Source organism: Cydia splendana, chromosome Z (assembly GCF_910591565.1).
Source record: "Cydia splendana chromosome Z, ilCydSple1.2, whole genome shotgun sequence".
NCBI classification, from domain to species: Eukaryota; Metazoa; Arthropoda; class Insecta; order Lepidoptera; family Tortricidae; genus Cydia; species Cydia splendana.
In genome coordinates, this window is record NC_085987.1 from 41,571,509 (window position 1) to 41,591,883 (window position 20,375).

General features: G+C 36.6%; 1 protein-coding gene across 4 annotated transcripts in view; it reads left to right on the plus strand.

Annotated features, from left to right (window-relative positions):
- The window catches only part of LOC134804085 (protein NDRG3), a 145,314-nt gene that overhangs the window by 44,451 nt on the left and 80,488 nt on the right, over positions 1-20,375 (plus strand). For all 4 annotated transcript variants that reach the window (XM_063776998.1, XM_063776999.1, XM_063776996.1 and 1 more), the window contains one exon: positions 8,922-9,115. In XM_063776998.1, coding sequence (XP_063633068.1) covers positions 8,922-9,115 — 194 coding nt within the window. The remainder of the gene's footprint in view (positions 1-8,921; positions 9,116-20,375) is intronic.

A 20,375-nucleotide genomic window follows, 5' to 3' on the forward strand; every position in this document is an offset into this window, starting at 1 on the left:
GCCGCCACAGGGAATATGGCCCCTGCCATCGTATAAATAGAATAACGATGTCCAACACTACTTTCTTTATTTACATTAGCCAACGATACTTTATAGCTGTATTCTTTTCAGTACCTAGCTTCTATATGTAGATGGTCAAGCAAATCTAGTCAGTAGAAAAAGGCGCAAAATTCAAATTTTGCTATGGGATAATAACCCTTCGCGCCTACATTTTATAATTTGCCGCCTTTTTCTACTGACAAGATTTGCTTGACCATCTATAGAATTTATTGTTGCTATAGGTAGGGTCTGTGCTATCATTTACACTTTCTCGTTTTTTCGAATTCGTTTTAAGTGTACACATGCGTGAAACGCTACGTAGGCGGGTTTCAAACCGGAATTAAAATTCGCACTCCAATTAACGTGAGGGGTTTAGCGGCGAACGATAAAGGCCCGGGTCAGATTGGGCAGCCTTTGGTGTTGGAGACCAATCAAGACATACCGGTCCCAGCAGATTGAGGCTGCAGCGTACTGTGATGGAAAATTCTATGACTTTGCGCGCTTTGATCCTTCTCAGTGAGGTATATTATGTAACTTCTACTTAAGATATTTCTATTCAAAATTAAAACTTAAAAAAAAACCTGTATAGTTATTACATGAGCGTCGTAAATAATATTATAGAACAGTTTACAAGTATAATGTCAGAGTTACGTCCTTAAAACTGCAAAGACGGATTTTGTACTTTGAATACATACATTAGAAAAACAACATTTTCGAGCTGCAACTGCAAAATCCTTCGATTTCCACTATAGTTTCAGTGAACTCTAGTTTTAGTTCAAACAATTTGTTAAGGATTGTTGTAATTAAGCTTGTAATAAAAATACATCGAAACAGACGCAATAGTTGTATGTTTGAAGAAAAAACTAATTGCATTGAGAGCTAGTTTAGTTACCTTTAAACATTCCATCATATAGTGTCTAATCAGGAAGAGAAAAGGGCTTATTCTTATTTCGTATTTTCTCATTTTTATTGTAGGTTATAAACTACATAAAAAAAACCTGCTAAGACAACTTTCCTAATCTGATCTATTTACCTACTTACTGTATATGCTTTGATCAACACTATAACTATAACTAACCCCGGGATCATGCTTTCTTACAAATGGTTTCCCTTTTAAATTTTCCTTGAAGAAATAACACTCGCCCGAAACCGCTTCAGCAGAACTAATTGGCTCGTTTTACTTAAGAAAATGGCTTTTTAGCAGATGTTGGAATCCTGCCATTCACCTTAAGATTGCTGTTGAAACCGATTACGTTTTGAACTCGATGCACCGAGTCGAAGCGGGAAGATATTTTAACAGCTTTTAATGTCAACCTATCTGTATCTAAAACATAATCTCTAACTTAGGGCCACTTGCGTCAGCCAGCCCTAACCCGGGGTTAATCGTTAACTCAGGGTTAAATTGTACTGGTAACTCCGGGTTTAACCGGTTAACCCCAGGTTAGTGGCTAACCCTGGCTGGCGCACGTGGCCCTTATAAAACGAACTGTGTACCTTCTGAACTATCTGCAAGTGATCGAATTTTGTTGAAATATTATGATAAGCAAAATATAATGTCCGGTGGCCGATTCGAACTTACATTATGAAATTATGATGTCAAAATTATAGCTAAGCGATGTCATTTTGTTATCATTCGCCCGTGCGTCTCGCGTCAATGATAGGTAACTAAAACAAATCGGTTAGATATAATATCAAAATGTACGTTCGAATCGGCGCATTGTTGGTGTATTTTTTTTTCCAAAAATACTCATGGTATTGACATTCAATAGTACATTTCAATGCAAGTGTGGAAAGTGTGTTATTATTTACTAGTCCCGAGATGTCTTTTATGAGCCGTAGTCCATTCAGCCAAATAATAAAAAGGTTTTTTAGTTAAATATCGTATAATATAACGTTTTATTTATATAATAACTAATAAATATTTACTTTATATTATCTTGTAACAATACTTTTTGTACGTAATAAATGTTTAATGGCAAAATAAAAATTATATTAAGTTTTAGAACATCCAAACGTATCGTTTACAGTCAGAAATAAATTTAAAAAAGCTGGAAAAGTAAAAAGCACTAGTTCGAAAAAACCAACTTTGCGAACGCTAAACAGCTACGTAAAGTAGGACCGAAGAAAAGTGCGATTAGTTGCGTTGCAATGTTGATTTTGTCAGTGTATGATATTCAGTGATCGTTAATTATCCAGCAATTTTGGTCCAGCATTGTTGGTTAAAAGCATTTGTATGCCCTACTCTAGGTGGAATAGATAATTAGGGTTAATAACAGTAATATTAACCTTAACCAATCCTCTCCCTAGAAAAAAATTGAAGAAAATCCTTTATTTTTACTAATTATGCTGCACCAAAATTGCTGGAAAATTAACGATCACTGATGATATTATAGGTTAATTGAGATGACTAGGTGGGATTAATCCCCGCCTCGGTTATGTGGAATTTCGCCATGATCTTCGTGAGGGAATTCTCGAAACACTGGACAGTGTAGGGTAAAAGTGGGATAGATGCCCCGGGGGTATAGTTGCCTTGATTGCAATTACTCTAGTTTCGCGAATGAAATAAATGTTATTTTATTTATCTATAGACAGACTCTGCAACTACAACTAAGTTGACCGTGTTGCATATCTCTGTGCAATTGCATGGGACGGCTAGGTGCGATCAAAGTTTTTGCGGGATAAATATCCTCTTTTTCGCCGCGGCATCTATCCTAAACGTAATTTACATGGATTAGGCAACTATCCCATATAGGGGAAAGTTGTCCCAAAATTTAGAAGTCCGCAATAAGGGGTCATCCATTAATTACGTCACACGAATTTCTAGGTTTTTTGACCCCTCCCCCCCCCCCCCTTGTCACATTTGGTCACATTTGGCAAACCCCTCCCCCCTAGTGTGACGTCACATTTTTTCTACGAAATCGCCAAATCGAATTAAGTAAGTACCTAAGTATTATTAATATTTTATCAAAATATTTTTGACGATATAAATATTAGTAATTTTATAACCCAAAACTGCTTAGGAAAGAAAATTAAAAGAATAAAAACGATTATCGTTTTAAAAACTTGTTATTTAAATGTACAGCGAATAAAATAATTTAAAAAAAAATTCGGTTACTGATGAAGTTAAAGTGACGTCACAAAGTTTGTGTCTCCCCCCTCCCCCATGTCACAATATGTCACATTTTCTTGACCCCCTCCCTCCCCCTAAACGTGTGACGTAATTAATGGATGACCCCTAATCGCCAGTACTCTGGAAATATCAAAGATAATGTATATTCCTTTCATTAAATTAAAGATAATAAACCTACACAAGTACCTACCCGTTTTACAAATAAGGCATCTTACTTTTTGTACTAAGCGCTGGTGGCCTAGCGGTAAGAGCGTGCGACTTTCAATCCGGAGGTCGCGGGTTCAAACCCCGGCTCGTACCAATGAGTTTTTCGGAACTCATGTACGAAATATTATTTCCTATTTGCCAGTCGCTTTTCGGTGAAGGAAAACATCGTGAGGAAACCGGACTAATCCCAATAAGGCCTAGTTTCCCCTCTGGGTTGGAAGGTCAGATGGCAGTCGCTTTCGTAAAAACTAGTGCCTACGTCAAATCATGGGATTAGTTGTCAAGCGGACCCCCAGGCTCTAATGAGCCGTGGCAAAATGCCGGGATAACGCGAGGAAGAAGAGATAACAAGTAATTTCAAAAAGTGGGGCATCTATCCCACTTTTACCCTATTGTTTCTTTTTAGGTTAGTCAACTAGGAACCATTATAGTTTTTTAATTTAATACTTATGTTGGGCTACTTGATTAGAAGAGGTGTTAAGAAAACAAAGCTAAAGATATGAGTACAACTTTTTTTGTTGGATCCAATAAAAATCTCCAAGCTAATGAAATAACTAAAGGAGAACAACATGATTTTTCTTCATATTAGAAAATCGTATCGACTTATCATAATAATTATTGTCTCCATTAGGAAATTGACTTACCCGGATCTATCTAGATTATCTAGAAGTACGATTAATTAATGCGACTTAAATATTCAATCTCTTGCTTCTGTCTTGAGAGCACTGGGAGTAATTGAATTGTAACTGATCCATTTTATCTGGAACGATAATATTTTAAAGTGCAAAGCAATTCACTTTGGAATGGCTTTCGTTGATATATTTTTATTAAACTTGCAATAGATTTATTAGTTTATGTAGACGTTGCATTTGTGTTACTTTATTTTGATTTTAAAGTTTGTTGGCCATTATAAATTATAAATAATGATATGTTTTTTCAAATATTTATTTTATTATTTTGAATAAACCGTGTCCGCCATTGGGGGACTTCCCCCTACTCATTGGAGCACCTTAAGGCGACAGCTAATATTGAAACCAGATTCAAATTTCCTCTTATTTAAAAGCAAACTAAAAGCAAAGGCCTTATAAGTAGGTACCAGCGTAATTACTTCAGGATCTCTGTATCTGATTGTGAAGAGCGGAAGTTGGATCCTTTATCGTGACGTGATATCGCTTTTAACCCGCCGGTTCTTTACTTTCTTGAGCCCTTCCGCTGAACTAGTCCCGAGTTTCATCGAGATTTCATTATCTTTCTAGAATTTCAGTTACACATTTCAACCTCTTGGCTGTATTTGAAATTTCACAACAGAGTGAAAAGAGTACTTTAGTACCTATGAAGTATCTCGTAATTTTTTCAAAATCCTCACTAGTCGAATTGATAAAATGGATCCCATGGTCTTTCTAATGCCCGTTTCTAGTGACATTTTTATACAGGGTGGCCAAAAAATATGTGCATTTCCGTTGCCAGGGAGGTTTTGGGATTATACTGAGCAACTTTTACTGTGGGATTAACCCCGAAACCGCGAAAAAATTTTTGACTGTTTCATACATTTTGGCTGGTCCATTTTCTATGGGAGGGTAATTTTTTTTCGCGATTTCGGGGATGGTCCTATAGTAAAAGTTGCTCAGTATAATCCCAAAACCTCCCTGGCAACGGGAATGCACTTATTTTTTGGCCACCGTGTATAAGTAATACATAATTTAAGACCAATAACGAAGGTAATAAATTACCTACTTTTAAAGTAAGTAAAAGCATATTTATTAGTACAGTCTACTAGTTTAGTGGTGGAAGTCAAGAGCTGAAGTGTATGTAGAGCAGTATGAGTACTCACTGTACTTACTTTCCATACTAGTTTTGGTAATAGCGCAATTATGCATTTAATTATTTAAAATATCAAGCGGCATTGTTTGTGTTGTTCGTTCCTTTCTCCGTAACAAAGGGAAATTACAAATGAGTAGTTTAGTTTGACAAGCTCTCAGGAATAGCTTTATTTAAATTGTGAAGCATTTTTGCCCCAGCTATAGTAAAAAGACATCGTCCTCTGCCTTTGTCGCTCCAAGCCTTACGGGCGCCCTTTGTTGCTTACCTGCTGAAGATACTTTGGAAAATTGAGTTGCAACCTTAATTCATCAACCTATTGTCTCTTTTATAAGCTGTTTTTGTTTGTTTATTATTTCACTTAACTCTGTAGGGTTAAGGTTAAGGTTTCAAAGCGATTGAACGATGACCCTTCCCTTTATAACCCTCGGTTGGAGATACAGCAATGTACAAAACTAAACAGAACGGACCGGATTACTTTGCGTCCAACAACATAAGTTTCACATGTTGCTCGAAAAACGAATGGTCGACCTTATGTCAATGCTGTAGAGTTTACAAATCGGTCAATTGTATGTCGTTCCGCAATAAAACTCGCCAAGTCCCCGGGTCTGTTGCAACGTGTATCTGATACAAAGTGTGAAATAAAATAACTTGGCAGGTGCATTAGCATATAGAGCGAATCGGTCACAGGTCATAGCCCTGCACCCTGTAGTATCACAGACGCGTGAACTAGACGTCAGTCGTTAAATGATGGTTGAAGTGTGACAATACTTAGTTAGGACCCTTAGGACCTAGTAATGTTCTGTCGACTTCAACACTGGTCTGGTCTGTTCTTCTGGTGGAGACGAAACATTTATGCTTTCGTACCTATTAAGCTATATAAAATCAATGTTTCTCTCCCTACATCTAGTTTACGTTTTTACGTATAATAAATACATACAACAAAAATACGTTAAAACTATTGTGAGGAGATTACCTCCATATGTCACAATATTATATCGGTCACGTTAGCAATAAAACTTCAATAAAACTAAATGTGATTTAGTGCACCAATATATTAGTTAATACCAGCGAGCTTCACTTTGAAGCGCCTAATGGTCTAAGATCCCACGATCCCGTTTCTATGGTCGACCTTCACCAATCTGTCTGACGGATGAAACTATGAAAATATGAAAGAAAATATGTTCCTGAACATTAAAAAATAGGGTTGCCTAAAGAAATCCGGTCAAGGCTATTTTTAATAAATTTTTGAAAAAAAAAATTTTTCTTCAAATTTCACCGATTTGTCTGACAAACGAAATAAGTTCCAATAGAAAGTATAGAACTTGTACAACATAAATCAACTAGGTTGCCTATCTTTTTCCGGTCACTATTATGTGGTTGCCATGTGCGTTTTTAACGATAATTGCACTCATCTGTCTGACGCTTGAATTATACATCAAAATGTTGGTAATTTTATTGCGAATACAGTGGCATAGGGTTGCCTGCGAAAATCAGGTCACAAATAAGGGTTGCCAGGCTTTTAAGTAAAATAAGAAGGGAAGACTTTTACCGATAACTCATAAACGGCTTAACCTATCAAGTTTGTTTTAATTTTTTTTTGAATGAGTTTTTTAAGCACTATTTTTATGATTTTTTTCATATTTTTTGGATCAATGGTTCAAAAGTTAGAAGGAATACCCGTATTTTGTTCTTTCTAAATTTTTATTTCCAAAACGGTTAACTTTATCAAAAAATATTGTTTGCAGACCCCTATTTATTTTTAAAGACCTATCCAACGACACCCCACACTGTAGGGTTAAAACTGTAAAAAAAAATCACGTACATTTTGATTATTTCAAAGCGATTATTTCCGAAAACATTCATTTAATCAAAAAATGTTATTCTAAGACCCCTATTTATTTTAAAAGACCTATCTAACGATATCCCACATCGTAGGGTTGAAGAGAAAAAAAAAACTCACATACATTTTGTTTCGTAACAAGCGATTTTTTTCGAAAATGTTAATTCACTTTATCAAAAAATGTTTCTTGAACACTCTTATTCATTTTAAAAGACCTATCCAACGACATCCCACACCTTAGGGTTGAAACGAAAACAAAAAACGCCACACATTTAGTTTCTTTCGAAGCGTTTAATTCCGAAACTTTTCACTTTATCAAAAAATGTTTATGAAAAAACCCCCATTTATTTTCAAAGACCTATCCAACGACACCCCACATTATAGGGTTGAAACGATGTAAAAATATTCACACACGTTTTGTGTCTCTTAAAGCTATTATTTCCAGAAATATTCACTTTATCAAAAAATGTTAGGTAGTAGATAGATAGGTATTTTAAAATAAATAGGGGTCTTAGAAAAACATTTTTTGATTAAGTGAATGTTTTCGAAAATAATCGCTTTGAAAGAATCAAAATAAACGTGGTTTTTTTTTACCGGTTTAACCCTACAGTGTGGGGTGTCGTTGGATAGGTCTTTAAAAATAAATAGGGGTCTGCAAACAATATTTTTTGATAAAGTTAACCGTTTTGGAAATAATAATTTAGAAAGAACAAAATACGGGTATTCTTTCCAACTTTTGAACCATTGATCCAAAAAATATGAAAAAAATCATAAAAATAGTGCTTAAAAAACTCATTCAAACAAAATTAAAACAAACTTGATAGGTTAAGCCGTTTATGAGTTATCGGTAAAAGTCTTCCCTTCTTATTTTACTTAAAAGCCTGGCAACCCTTATTTGTACCCTGATTTTCGCAGGCAACCCTATGCCACTGTATTCGCAATAAAATTACCAACATTTTGATGTATAATTCAAGCGTCAGACAGATGAGTGCAATTATCGATAAAAACGCACCTGTTTAAACATGGCAACCACATAATAGTGACCGGAAAAAGATAGGCAACCTAGTTGATTTATGTTGTACAAGTTCTATACTTTCCAATGGAACTTATTTCGTTTGTCAGACAAATCGGTGAAATTTGAAGAAAAAAATTTTTTTTCAAAAATTTATTAAAAATAGCCTTGACCGGATTTCTTTAGGCAACCCTATTTTTTATGTTCAGGAACATATTTTCTTTCATATTTTCATAGTTATATCCGTCAGACAGATTGGTGAAGGTCCGATGTATGGGGGATCTCCTACTATAATAATGTCAAATTAATAACAGATCATTCATCAGTGAGCAATGTTTCGAGGAACTAGGGTGGTTCGTAGTGGACTTGTTGATTTGGAACAAGGAAAACTACTAATTAGAATTCACGGGTCAATAACCCGTAGCTCGTGTGTGCTACTATACCTACATGTAAATAGATTACACTTAGGTAGCGGCTCGTGGGACTATTTTTAATGATACTTAACACATTTTGTCCCTGATAAATTGATATACCTACTTATAAATTGGTATAGGCTACGGGGACCACATACCATCAGGCGGGCCGTATGCTTGTTTGCTACCGATGTATGTAGTATAAAATAATAGATGGCAAAGCTCAAACTCGCAAATAGCCCTACTCGTAGATAATTATGTAATAAAATCTACTGGGTGATATTGATATGATAACGTTAAGGGGCCCACAGATTAGGTACCAGTTCGCCGGACGATATGAGCCTGTCAGTTAAACGCAAAAGGTGACAGTTCCGAACAACTGACAGGCTGATATCGTCCGGCGAACTGGTAATCATTCGGCCCCTTTAAGAATGTAACTAACGACCCGTATCTCCGCAGCGTGGCGCCGATGGACAGCATGGACGACATCGAGTTGAAGAATATTCAGCTCCAGTTCCCGTCCGCGCGGTGCTTCGGGGAAGCGGCCTGCACCGAAGTGCGCGTACGCACCGACCGCGGGGACATCCTCGTGGCCGTGCAGGGCGACCGCAACAAACCCGCCATCTTCACCTACCACGACCTTGGCCTTAACTGTGAGTACCTACTTTAAAACATTTCAGTTTGCAACGCATCGAAACATTCGAAATTAAATAACATCAAGGTTACCCGAGCGCTGGCTGCTTCGGCACAGCGGGCTATATTAGGTACCGAAACGCATGGTTAATAATAAATCGAATCGTATGGTCGAATCATCGAATAGTTTATTTATTTAATTATTTTAAACAAAACCAACAGCTTTAAACTTACAATATACAAGAAGATTAAAACAGGAAGCCAATTACTGGAACACACAGGTAGTTACATCTTAAATTCTTCTTGCTAGCACCCACGTTACATTACGTCAGGAACTAAATAGAAAATGTTCAAACGAAGTAGTAATACTTGTGGTTAAAATACATCAAATTGCGTAACAATATTTTATATAGTGTTTATGTCCACCGAGGAAATTGGGGTATGAAGAAACAGTCGTCTTAATAACATATTTACCAAACGGTTTAAAACGTACGAACCTTAGTAAGGTAAACGTACTAGTGCTCGACATGCTAATGACCAATTTATGACACCTTGCTGTCACCTCTATTGACAATGACCGCGTCGAGCACCAGTACGTTTACCTTACTAGTCGCAAAAACAAACTGCAACAAACCAATAAAAACTTTAGCATTTTAATAGGTTCTTTATTATACGTTTTTATTAAATTGCAATCAAGGCTATCTATTAAAATAGCAAGTTTTAATTAACATTCCAACACAAAGTCGCCACAAGCGGCACGCGGGTGAATTCAAGATATTTCCTAACATTCGGGAGCTCGAGGCGTCGGTGTCCTGGGTTACATTTCCGGGGCCCCCTGCTCTTCAGGCAGTATTGACACCTTCACGCGAATGCGACGGAACTAAATAAAATCGAGACCTAGCTACCCCTCCCTATAACTGGACACTTTTGACGAGACACAATGTAGACAGGTACCTACTTAAAGAAAGCAATCACATGGACGAAAAACAATATTTTAAAGTTCGGGAACTGCTAAGAACCTCAATATACCTGATTAGAGTAACAAGATTAGATTAGTTATTTTGGTCATGTCTCGTGATATCGCCCTGTTGAAATATCGCATGCTGTAGAAACCATGAGAGACCACAGCTGCAAAAATGTAATAGCATGCGATGTAATATAGATCTTCCGAATCACAAAATCATCTATATTTTGTGGACCACGTGTCTCTGTCGCCATTGCGAGACGCGACGTCCAGGGAAATCTGATTCCATGTACATGATTAAATCGAGGTGTGATATAACATGCCCTCTGAGTCGACTCGGATGGGAAATGGGGTATACTTACATCAATATATGGGGTGACTGACTAGCTGTAGACTACTTGCATTGCATTGATCTGATAGCTGTTTGTCTGTTTGCTTGAGTCGATCGTGCATGATACTTTAAAGTATACAATACTGCCCTGACAGTCTTACCTTTCAAAGGTCAAAGATAATATGGCTTCCCTTGCTATGAGCTTGCTTACCTGTCGCAATCAAGACAATATTCAATTTAGATTTCTCTTTGAACGAAGAACTATTTTTTACGCAAAGATACGAATAACTTGTCGTTAATTTGGTTTGACCACAGTGATAACAGGTATATTTAAAGTTCATAAAACATAATTATACAAGAATTATACCTTAATTAAGTGCGCAGGTTATTTTTATTCCCAGTAATAAAGAAATAGCGACTTGATCATTTTCTATATTTTAATGATAATAAAATTATTCGACACCTTAACACACACACACACACACACACACACACACATTAACTACGTCACCAGCAATAATACGTGCGAAAGTATGATGCACTAGTGTCAACAGAACGAATGGAGCTCCAAATAACTCTTACGACCCTGCAAATTAAGGTCAGGTATTTATATACCGCCTACAAACTACACTGTATTTGCACAAAAATGGCTCCGCATTTCTTTTGTTTTTCTTTGGACAAGGTGCAAATGTTAGTAACATGCTTCATGGTACTTGACACATTTAATGTACATGAGTTTCCGATTTGTTAGAGGTCTCGGCGCTGAATACGATTTCCTCCCATTTGGCTGATTTGGCGTCGAGACCCTTAACCTGTGGGGTCCAAACGCCCGTAAGCTTATTAAGGAACTATCTAAAAGGATAGCAGTGGTCACCGGTGACCGCAGAGCTGGCAGCTTCCTCGCTCAAAGACTTACCTCCTTATTCATAAACGCGCTACAAACCTCAATTAGCTTATAATCGTTTGTCTTTATCTGTAATTTTGACTTATGTATTTGTAAGAAAGGGATAAAACATAATTTAACTAAATCAGGCACGTAAAGTTTTATGAATAAGGGGGTAAGTATTGCGAATCTTGTTATACAGCTGCCAGCACCTACGGCACCATCCCGCAGGGGGATGTTCGTAGTTTTTAGTATTTTATTTTAAGATAAGCATTATTTATTATTAGGTTTAAGATTTGTAGTTTTTAGTTATTTTATTGGAGATGTGTTAGTATGTTAATTAATTAATTATTAATCAAGAAATGAAAATAAAAGCTTGAATGGCAGAACTTGTAAGGTTCATTAATTAAATTAAGCGTCGGCGTCATACGGTTGCCGAGTTGACAAGAGTCGAGTATTATGATGAGAAAAGTTGACCGTTTATTACGGACCAGTTCCAAAATGTTGCTGGGAAACCTTTTAGTACGGCCCATTGATCACGCCCAAGGTTCTTACGAAGTGTGTGTTGAGTAAAGAAAAGAACACGTATATACCTACAGGATTACATACAGAATATATTGATACATACGAGTAATTATATTTTACGCTAAAGGTAACGTTCTGATGGCGACTGCAGCTGTTTATTTTATCAGGGAAATTGACAGTGACATCACCCACGTCTTTCAACAGGCATGCAACAGTAATGCAGCCGGAGTTGCCATACTGATACGGCATACTGTTACCATCCTAATCATCCGAAAGTGACCTTTAATCATAATTAAAATAGTTACATAGATATAGATATAACCACGGCGCCATAACACTTTTCGTTACACCTGGTTTTTGATCCGAGCCCCTCTACGGGTTTTTAAAGACGTTTCACGTCAAAAAATGCACCCTACAATACTGTCACGTTACACGTAATTTTGGTTTCAACGCAATACGTAGGTTAAGTTACCTATAATTTTAAATCCGAAATGCATTTCCCTCATAAGTAATCATTAATCGTAATCATAGCATTAATGGCTTAGACGGACTCTTGGTGAATAGGAAATACTTTTTAATAGAAATCCTTCCACTTCCACCGAGAAGGTGTCAACACACAATTATTGTTAAGATTCTACGATAGTAGTGCGTAGACCTGACTCGTTAATAAGCTGAATTGCTGCCGACTGTACATACGTATGTGACGGTGGCGGCAAGTTCTGTTTCGTCAAACAAAGAGAATTTCAGTGTAGGTGTTCCAAATTACACATGTTCATTAAATATTTATGCTGAAATGATTATTTGAATAGACAAAGCGCAATTTACTGTACTAAATAAACTAGTTAATTGGTAAATGTATGGGATATTTGTTAATGAATGGGTGATCCGTGGACTGATGATGTGGGGCACGAAGTAAAATTAACTTGATGGAAATTTAATAGTGATCGGACCAGACTGAAAGTATTACTTAAACCAAGAGTAGGTGACAAGGCTCACTCCTCTACAATGTTAGAAAGTAGGAGAGCGCATAATGGAAAAAAAGAATGATCTTATCAGAAATACCTAAAACCACGACGAATAACCGACGTATTTTTCAGTTCCATGTGGAACCGTTTTAAAAGAATTATCGAAAGTTTGCACGCGATTTCCTCATGCACTTAATAGGCGCTGCCTGCCGCGACAGGTGATTTACTGGGTACAATATTACTGGGTTCTTGTACTCGTGGCATAGCTAGCTTACCTAGTTCATCGTCAAATAAGTATACAAGGTGTTATTTAAACATTTTACCATAGTGGACGTCCACTTTTCCATACAAATGTAGTCCCAATTTTCTTCCCTAGATATTGTACATTACTCATAGCTCCTTTCGTTATTTTTTTTTTGATTTTTTGATTAATCAAAAAATAGGAGTTAAAAGCGAAAAACAAGTTCCATATATTTAGAAAAGTTGGAAAATAGTACGTTTATATGACGAAGCGGTCACGTGAAGTCGTCCCCTATCTGCGAGATAAAATTTTGATAAGATTTTCCGAAAAATTATGGCTCATAAAAAACGCAACATCTAATCATCAGATTTCAGGGTGACCCTAGTTCGTAGGTACAAAACAATTATATTCACATTTCTCCTGTAAATATAGGTAGGTACTCAAAGTTTAATTTTTCTGGTTAAAGTATAACTATTAACTACAGGCGTGATAACTTTTATTTTAAAATCTGTGCTAGTCCATGTACAAATAGTTCTATGACCTATATTTTGTCTTCGTTAATAATGTATCTTTTTCCTGTCTTCGACTGTAATCAGTGATGTATATCGATGTAACCTTTCTTTTGGTCCCTCTGAAACTTCCACAGTGGCTGAAAACGCGGTCGAACAGATGTTTACGTAACTCAGCCGTGACGTCATCGCTGGAAAGACTTGCGAATTTAGCTTTTGGCATTTAACAATATTGTACTATTGGAGCGATGTCACTTTTATTATTCGACACTGCAGTGAACGTAGAATAGTGAAGTAAGTACTTAAACTTTCGTTCGATCCCTCTCAATTCCTGAACAATGTTTAAGTAACTTAAAATGACGTCATCTCAGACTTTGGCATGTATGTATATTATTGTATAAGTAGTTCAAACATTAAACCCTAAGTCATGTGTGTTTGATTTATTTCTTATTTTTTTGTATGCCATAGGAATAACAACATATTGAGGTGCTGACCTTCTGTTGGTTGTCCAAAAGTTTTATAACTTTCCCTCTTCTCTTACGGTGTTGTAAACTGCTTAATTAATCAAAGCCGTATTGAAAGGGTGATATGATAGGATAGGGGTAAAATTTGTAATTGTGGTAAGGGATCTGCATTTGTTAACCCTTTACCAGGCTGACATTTCAAAAATTACAATCGAATGTCAGTCGTACTCATCGAAAATAGAACACATGTTTGAAGTGCCGTATGTGAGAAATACGAATATATATCCCTTATCCTGGTAAAGGGTTAATCATATAGCTTATAAAGGACCGTTAACGCGTTAACTCCGTCTCTGGAGTTATTTACAAGCCTGTACACAGCAACAGTGTCTGATTACTATCTAGTTGGCGGTATACTTGTTAGTCACCGTCGTAAATAATGCTTATTCGAGTACTTCCTGAAACTTTATGTGCTGATTGAAGTAATAAACTAAGATATACGCCGACGCAGGCCGTCCGTGTACCTACGAGTATTACTATATACCTACACTTTAAGAGAGTCACACGGCTAATATGGAGTGAATTATTAAGTCTGTGTGTAGTAGCAATATACCTAAGTGCACTAAAAAGATGTTCGGTAAACCGCTCTTATCCTAATGCATCGTCCTGCTCATGAATAGAAAATGTAATATTTTCGCGCTAAGGTGTATTATGACCGTCTTCAAGCCAATCTGACTTATTTACGAACACTTTTATTATTAGTGTAGCCAAAATGGAGAAGCGGGACCTTTATGGTTACATTACGTTTTATGCTCTTCTCTCCATACTAGATCTTTGAGGATTAACATTTTGAACTTTACCTTCCCTTATAGGTTACTAACCGCGAGTCAAACACGTATGGTAATTACAAATGTTACATGATACTATGCCATCCTAAGTAATAAAATAATAGATTTCGGTACTACTTAAAAAAAATACGTATCTTATTTTGTCAATCAAAAGAAAAATGTATCTAGGTATGGGTTGCATACAGAGTCTTTCAACTTTGAGTAGCAGTGTGAGATACAAGATTTTTTCAAAGTAGTGCCGATTTGCAAAATAGATTAATAAATTATAAAATATGCATAGAAACGCTAGAAATTATATATATTCTAGTATTTTTATTTGTGTATTCTATATGTAATGTAGTTTAACAAGTTTTCAGCTCTTTACGATAGTTCTAATAAATACCTTTTCACTTTTCTCCTTGCACCATTTTTAAGTAGATGTCTCTGTTCAGCCCAATGGTTGACTGGTAGAGAATGCCATTAGGAAGTCCGCCATTTGTACATTATTTTTGTGTTTTGTGCAATAAAGTTTACATAAATATACATGACAGTCGATATCTACCTAAATGAGAAATCATCGTGACAGCTAACTAAAATTCCATCATTGTCTGACTATACCTTTGTTTGCGCGTTGTCTGGGAACCACACTATTCTTAGACCGAACTATACGAGGTAGAAATATCTTTTCTTAGTTAGTATTTCTTGCCCTCCGCGGTGAAGCGAGCCCGTATAAAGCGAGAACCAATGTTTACAACCGGAGAATATATTGCACTTGCTGTAAATACAGTGTGCAATTGAGTAGGTCGGCAACAAAATACATACTGTACCTTGCATTAAAAAATATATGGGTAGAGTTAGACCAAGACAAGTCTGCTACGATTTTGATAGCACACGCAGTGCAAGGGTTATTTAAACGTCAAATTTTATGAAATTATGACACTTGCACTGCATATGCTATCAAAATATGTAGTTGCAGACTTTTCTTCGTCTGACTCTATCACTCACGACAGTTTAAATTCGAAGTATAGGTATACTTCAGTGGCAGGTCGTCATAATTATGAATCCAAAGGTCGGAACATTTAAAAATCATCTCAAAATAGGCAAGCCCATCCATGGGACTAGTGTCATAACGCGTATAGCGTAATAATCCATGTATTATTTTCAAAGAATTAGTGCCTTTTAGATTACATTTATTAACTATTACAATATGTACGATTTTAAACGACTATAACCTACATTTAGAACAATCATTTTGAGGTCTACATATGTGCTTATCCAATTATCCACACATGTACAGTCACCTGCAATAATATGTTACACAACGAACGCCGCAAAAATATGTCCCACGATCTTATTTGTAGAGCCATAATAGCGTGTCACACAGTATTACGGCCTTCGAAGAGTAACATATTATTGCAGGTGACTGTATATGTGTGGATAATTGGATATGCACATATGTACCTACACCTCAAAATGATTATTCTAAATGTAGGTTATAGTCGTTTAAAATCGTAAATATATAATAAAAAATCGATAAGGACACCATAAGGAATGTCGTAATTTATACCTAATACCTAAATCGTCACAATATATTGCACTCCGTCGTCAGTCTGGTGTAAGAAGATTAGATAATAATGGTCCAATTCTAGGCCAGTTCAATGTATTGGCATTTAAAGTTATCCTAACGGACTGCAGCCATTGCTTTAACTATTTCCAGCGTGGGGCAATCACTTTTGAACTAATCTAATCTAAAGTTACAAGTAGTTAAACCACAACGTTAGATATCAAGTAAGATATCCTACAGAGATCTGAGCTGAAGACACCACTAAAAAGTTTATAATATTTAGAGGCATAGATTATTATAGAAAAAATATTTTTTTAAAGATATTTGCAAAAAATACGTATAGGTGAGAAATGTAACCGCGACCGAACCAAGCGGTTTCTATTGTTTTTTATTGTATTTTATTTTACTCATGCAATCTAAACCAGATCTAACTTGGTGAATTTGTGATCAATTTATTTCTATAAGGACGATACGAAACCCATAAGTAGCAAAAAGTATCTCCAAAAGAAAAACCAATTTAGCATCCAAGACATGTCTTATCTTTATGCGTGAACCGCGAACCTATTTCGTCTAAATATACTATGTATTTAGATTGACTTGGCATTGACCTGTAGCAGAGCGCGTCAGTTGGCGTCTTTGGATATTGTATGTACTATTTAATTTAGAAACAATACACCAGAGTAAGAATATAGCTTAGGTTTCGATTAACTTCAGTTGGTCCGTCCAAATGGTACGGCGGACTGTATATATAAACCTCGCACACATAAAAAAGAGATATCTTATCTTATACCTTTAAACGAGCAATTCTTGTATATTTATTTATATATTTCGGGGATCTCGGAAACGGCTCTAACGATTTCGATGAAATTTGGTATAGGGGGGTTTTCGGGGCCGAAAAGTCGATCCAGGTCTTATCTCTGGGAAAACGCGCATTTTTGTATTTTTATATGTTCTCCCAGATATTTTAAATAATATCAGACATGCCTTTCGCCGCGCCTCCCGCAATAGGTTTTATAAAAAGCCGCACGTAAATAAGAACTCCCGTTACATCCGCTCGTCTAAAGGATGACTCACGCTAGACCGGGCCGTGCCCGGACCGGCGCGTCCGACATGTCATTTTCTATGACGGCTGATCGGGAATCACGTTTTGCTTTCCATAGAAAACGAAGCCCCAGAAGGTTCGGCCCGGGCACGGCCCGGTCTAACGTGACTCATCCTTAAAACCACGGCAGTATCGCAATAGCAGACCGATCTCGGTCAAAACTTTCTTGTTGCACTTTTTACATTGCTCTTTCTATTCGAGATCAGCCGTACCGACAAGACGGGACTCGAGCGCGGGTGGAAATGCGTCTTTTAGGGATTTAATATATCCGCGAGTTTTTATTTTAGGCCTCGTGATTCGGCATGGAATGAGCTCCGGGCCTTGTAAATCGAGGCGTTCAGAAGTATTTTGACACGAAAGGTTTTGCCGATTTTCGTAGGACCCATAAAAAACCGTAATTTCTTTATGAGTCCGTCTGTTTTACATGCATCAAGTAGTTCTTTTCTTAGTCCCTTGAGGATACATGTGATTTTACACTAAAAATAATAACTAGCCGAATTCATTCAGTAAATTTAACAAATCAATGAACTTAAGTAATTCATAATAAAATTTTGATCAATATCCTAATACCGATTTTGTTGTTACAAACCGACCTGTTGGCTGGTATAACACATATGTAGTTCGCACCCCAATGTTTGTGTAAGTAGTAAGAAGAAAAACATTTTTTTATTGTTATAATACAAACATTTATTTCAGTGTACGACTTAATTAGAATCAACCGTTAAATAAATAGTAAGTTGCATTGCCCTGCCCAGAGTTTATAAAAAAACTTCATACCAATATATTTACTTTATTCTTTATGAGAAAAAAAAATTAAACCGGGAAAGTTTACCAATTCTGTGCACCTGCATACAACATGTAGTCGGAAGAACGAGTACGGACGGCTGGTTGTATCAACCAAAACCAACGGACCGGCTACCGTCTAATATGGCGTGGACAGCTGTCTCGATCCCGTACAATATTTACATCGGGGAAACTTTCCTTAATCGTACCGGCGCCTAAAACGTACCCTATCAAGATCTCAAGTTGTGAAACTGCAGTGGCGACGCCAGTGCTACAAAATGAAACTACTAGTTCGCCATGTCTCATCACCCGTACAACAACTGTACGCTGCCCTTCTACATAAAAATATTCAAAAAGTTAGTAATTTTGCTCTTTTCGAGTAATTTTTTTGGTTGATACGTAAGATTTTCAATTCCGTACATGTTGAGATATGTAAATTAGAAGTTTTATGCTTAATTATATACTCTTTTACGGTTTCAAATAATGGACGACAGACGCCAGCCCTGCAGCCATTTTTTTACGCGGCAAAATTAAAATCGTTGGTTATCATGTGCCTTATTCGTACTGAACACTTTGTTTTATTTCGTACTTTAGAAGACATGATGCAATGCACATATTGTGAAACATGGATTCACGAACTATGTGCTGGGGTTGACAAAAATACTCATTATTTTATTTGTGATGACTGCAAAGATTAGGTACTTATGTCAATTGCTGTGATTATAAGACCGATACTAATTATAAGATCTCATGGTTTGACATGGAGACAATAGGTACGATAGGTACGTAGTACGATATACGAATATACGGGTACGTTTTAGGGACAATTAGGCCTAAATCGTACCTTTTCCACTTTTTTTTAAACTTTTATTTTTCAGAAGTTGTAGAGGTTTAAGTTTAACTTGTTACTTTTGTTGGTTCGTTATTAAATAAAGATTTTTAAACACCATTTGTTTTTTTTTTAGTAGTTGTATTTCCAAGAAATTAGCATTTTCTCTTAAGGGGTACGAATTAGGCAAGTTTCCCCTACTTATATCTCATGACACATGACAGCATACATATTAATAGGAGCATAATCATAAGCATAATAGAGTATTTGTTTTATGCTACAATTATCCCGGCTGGTTGCCATTCGCTCTGGGTTGCCCGGAGTGCTACGAGGACTACGCCACGTGCTTCCTACGCCGTGGTTGCGCATAAATTACTTGTAACGTGAGCGTGAAAACATAAAGTTGCCAATGTTCAAATTTCGATACGAGAGAGGTAAGGACGATGATACTGCACGCCGTGGCAAAAGTATCAACTTCCATGCGCCCACATTTTCATACTACACGTCATATAACGAATGACGTGTAGTATTGCCGCCCAGCAATTATGGGCCCATTCATTCGTAGAAACGTAGTGAAACAGAAGAAATAGGTAGGTAGTTCAGACAATGGATTTTGGTTATAACTTGAAAATGAATCAAATTGAGTTTTAGGCAGGTAAGAACTATCCAAATAATCTGATATGTATAGATTTGTATCCAAACAATAGACAAGCAAAATAAAATTATTAGCAGAACTATAAATGTAAAAGGAAGTTTTTCGTGTTATGATTGTCCTCGTTGAATGTCGCTCGCTTGGTTAGCCGGAGTGCTACGAGTACGAGTGCTACGCCGAGTGTCTCAAGAGCTACGCCGTGGGTGTGCATATGCATAACACAGGGCTAGCGAAGTAGTAGGTAAATGTGCATAATGTATTGTTAAAAAGTAGAAGAGGTATTCAGATTATCATATTCTGTCAGAGACTATCGAAATCGAACTCATATTTTGTTAAATCTAAATTCCGGTTTAGGTAACGGACCAATTATTTCTATAACTACAGTAAGCAGGATGTGCTTAATGAAATCAGAAGAATACTTTTCTTCATCGTTCTAATATAAATAGGTCGTTAATAATGATGTACCTACCTAAAGTTTGCACTTTTATCGAACAGCTCGGTCGTTTTTGAAAACATGTCAATTTATGCAAACGTAACATGAACATCATTTTGTGGTATAACAGCTAAGCGCATTACTTGGCACAAGCTTTCATCCTCCCTGGCATGTTTGACAACGTAATGCCACAGGAACTAGTAGTGCATTA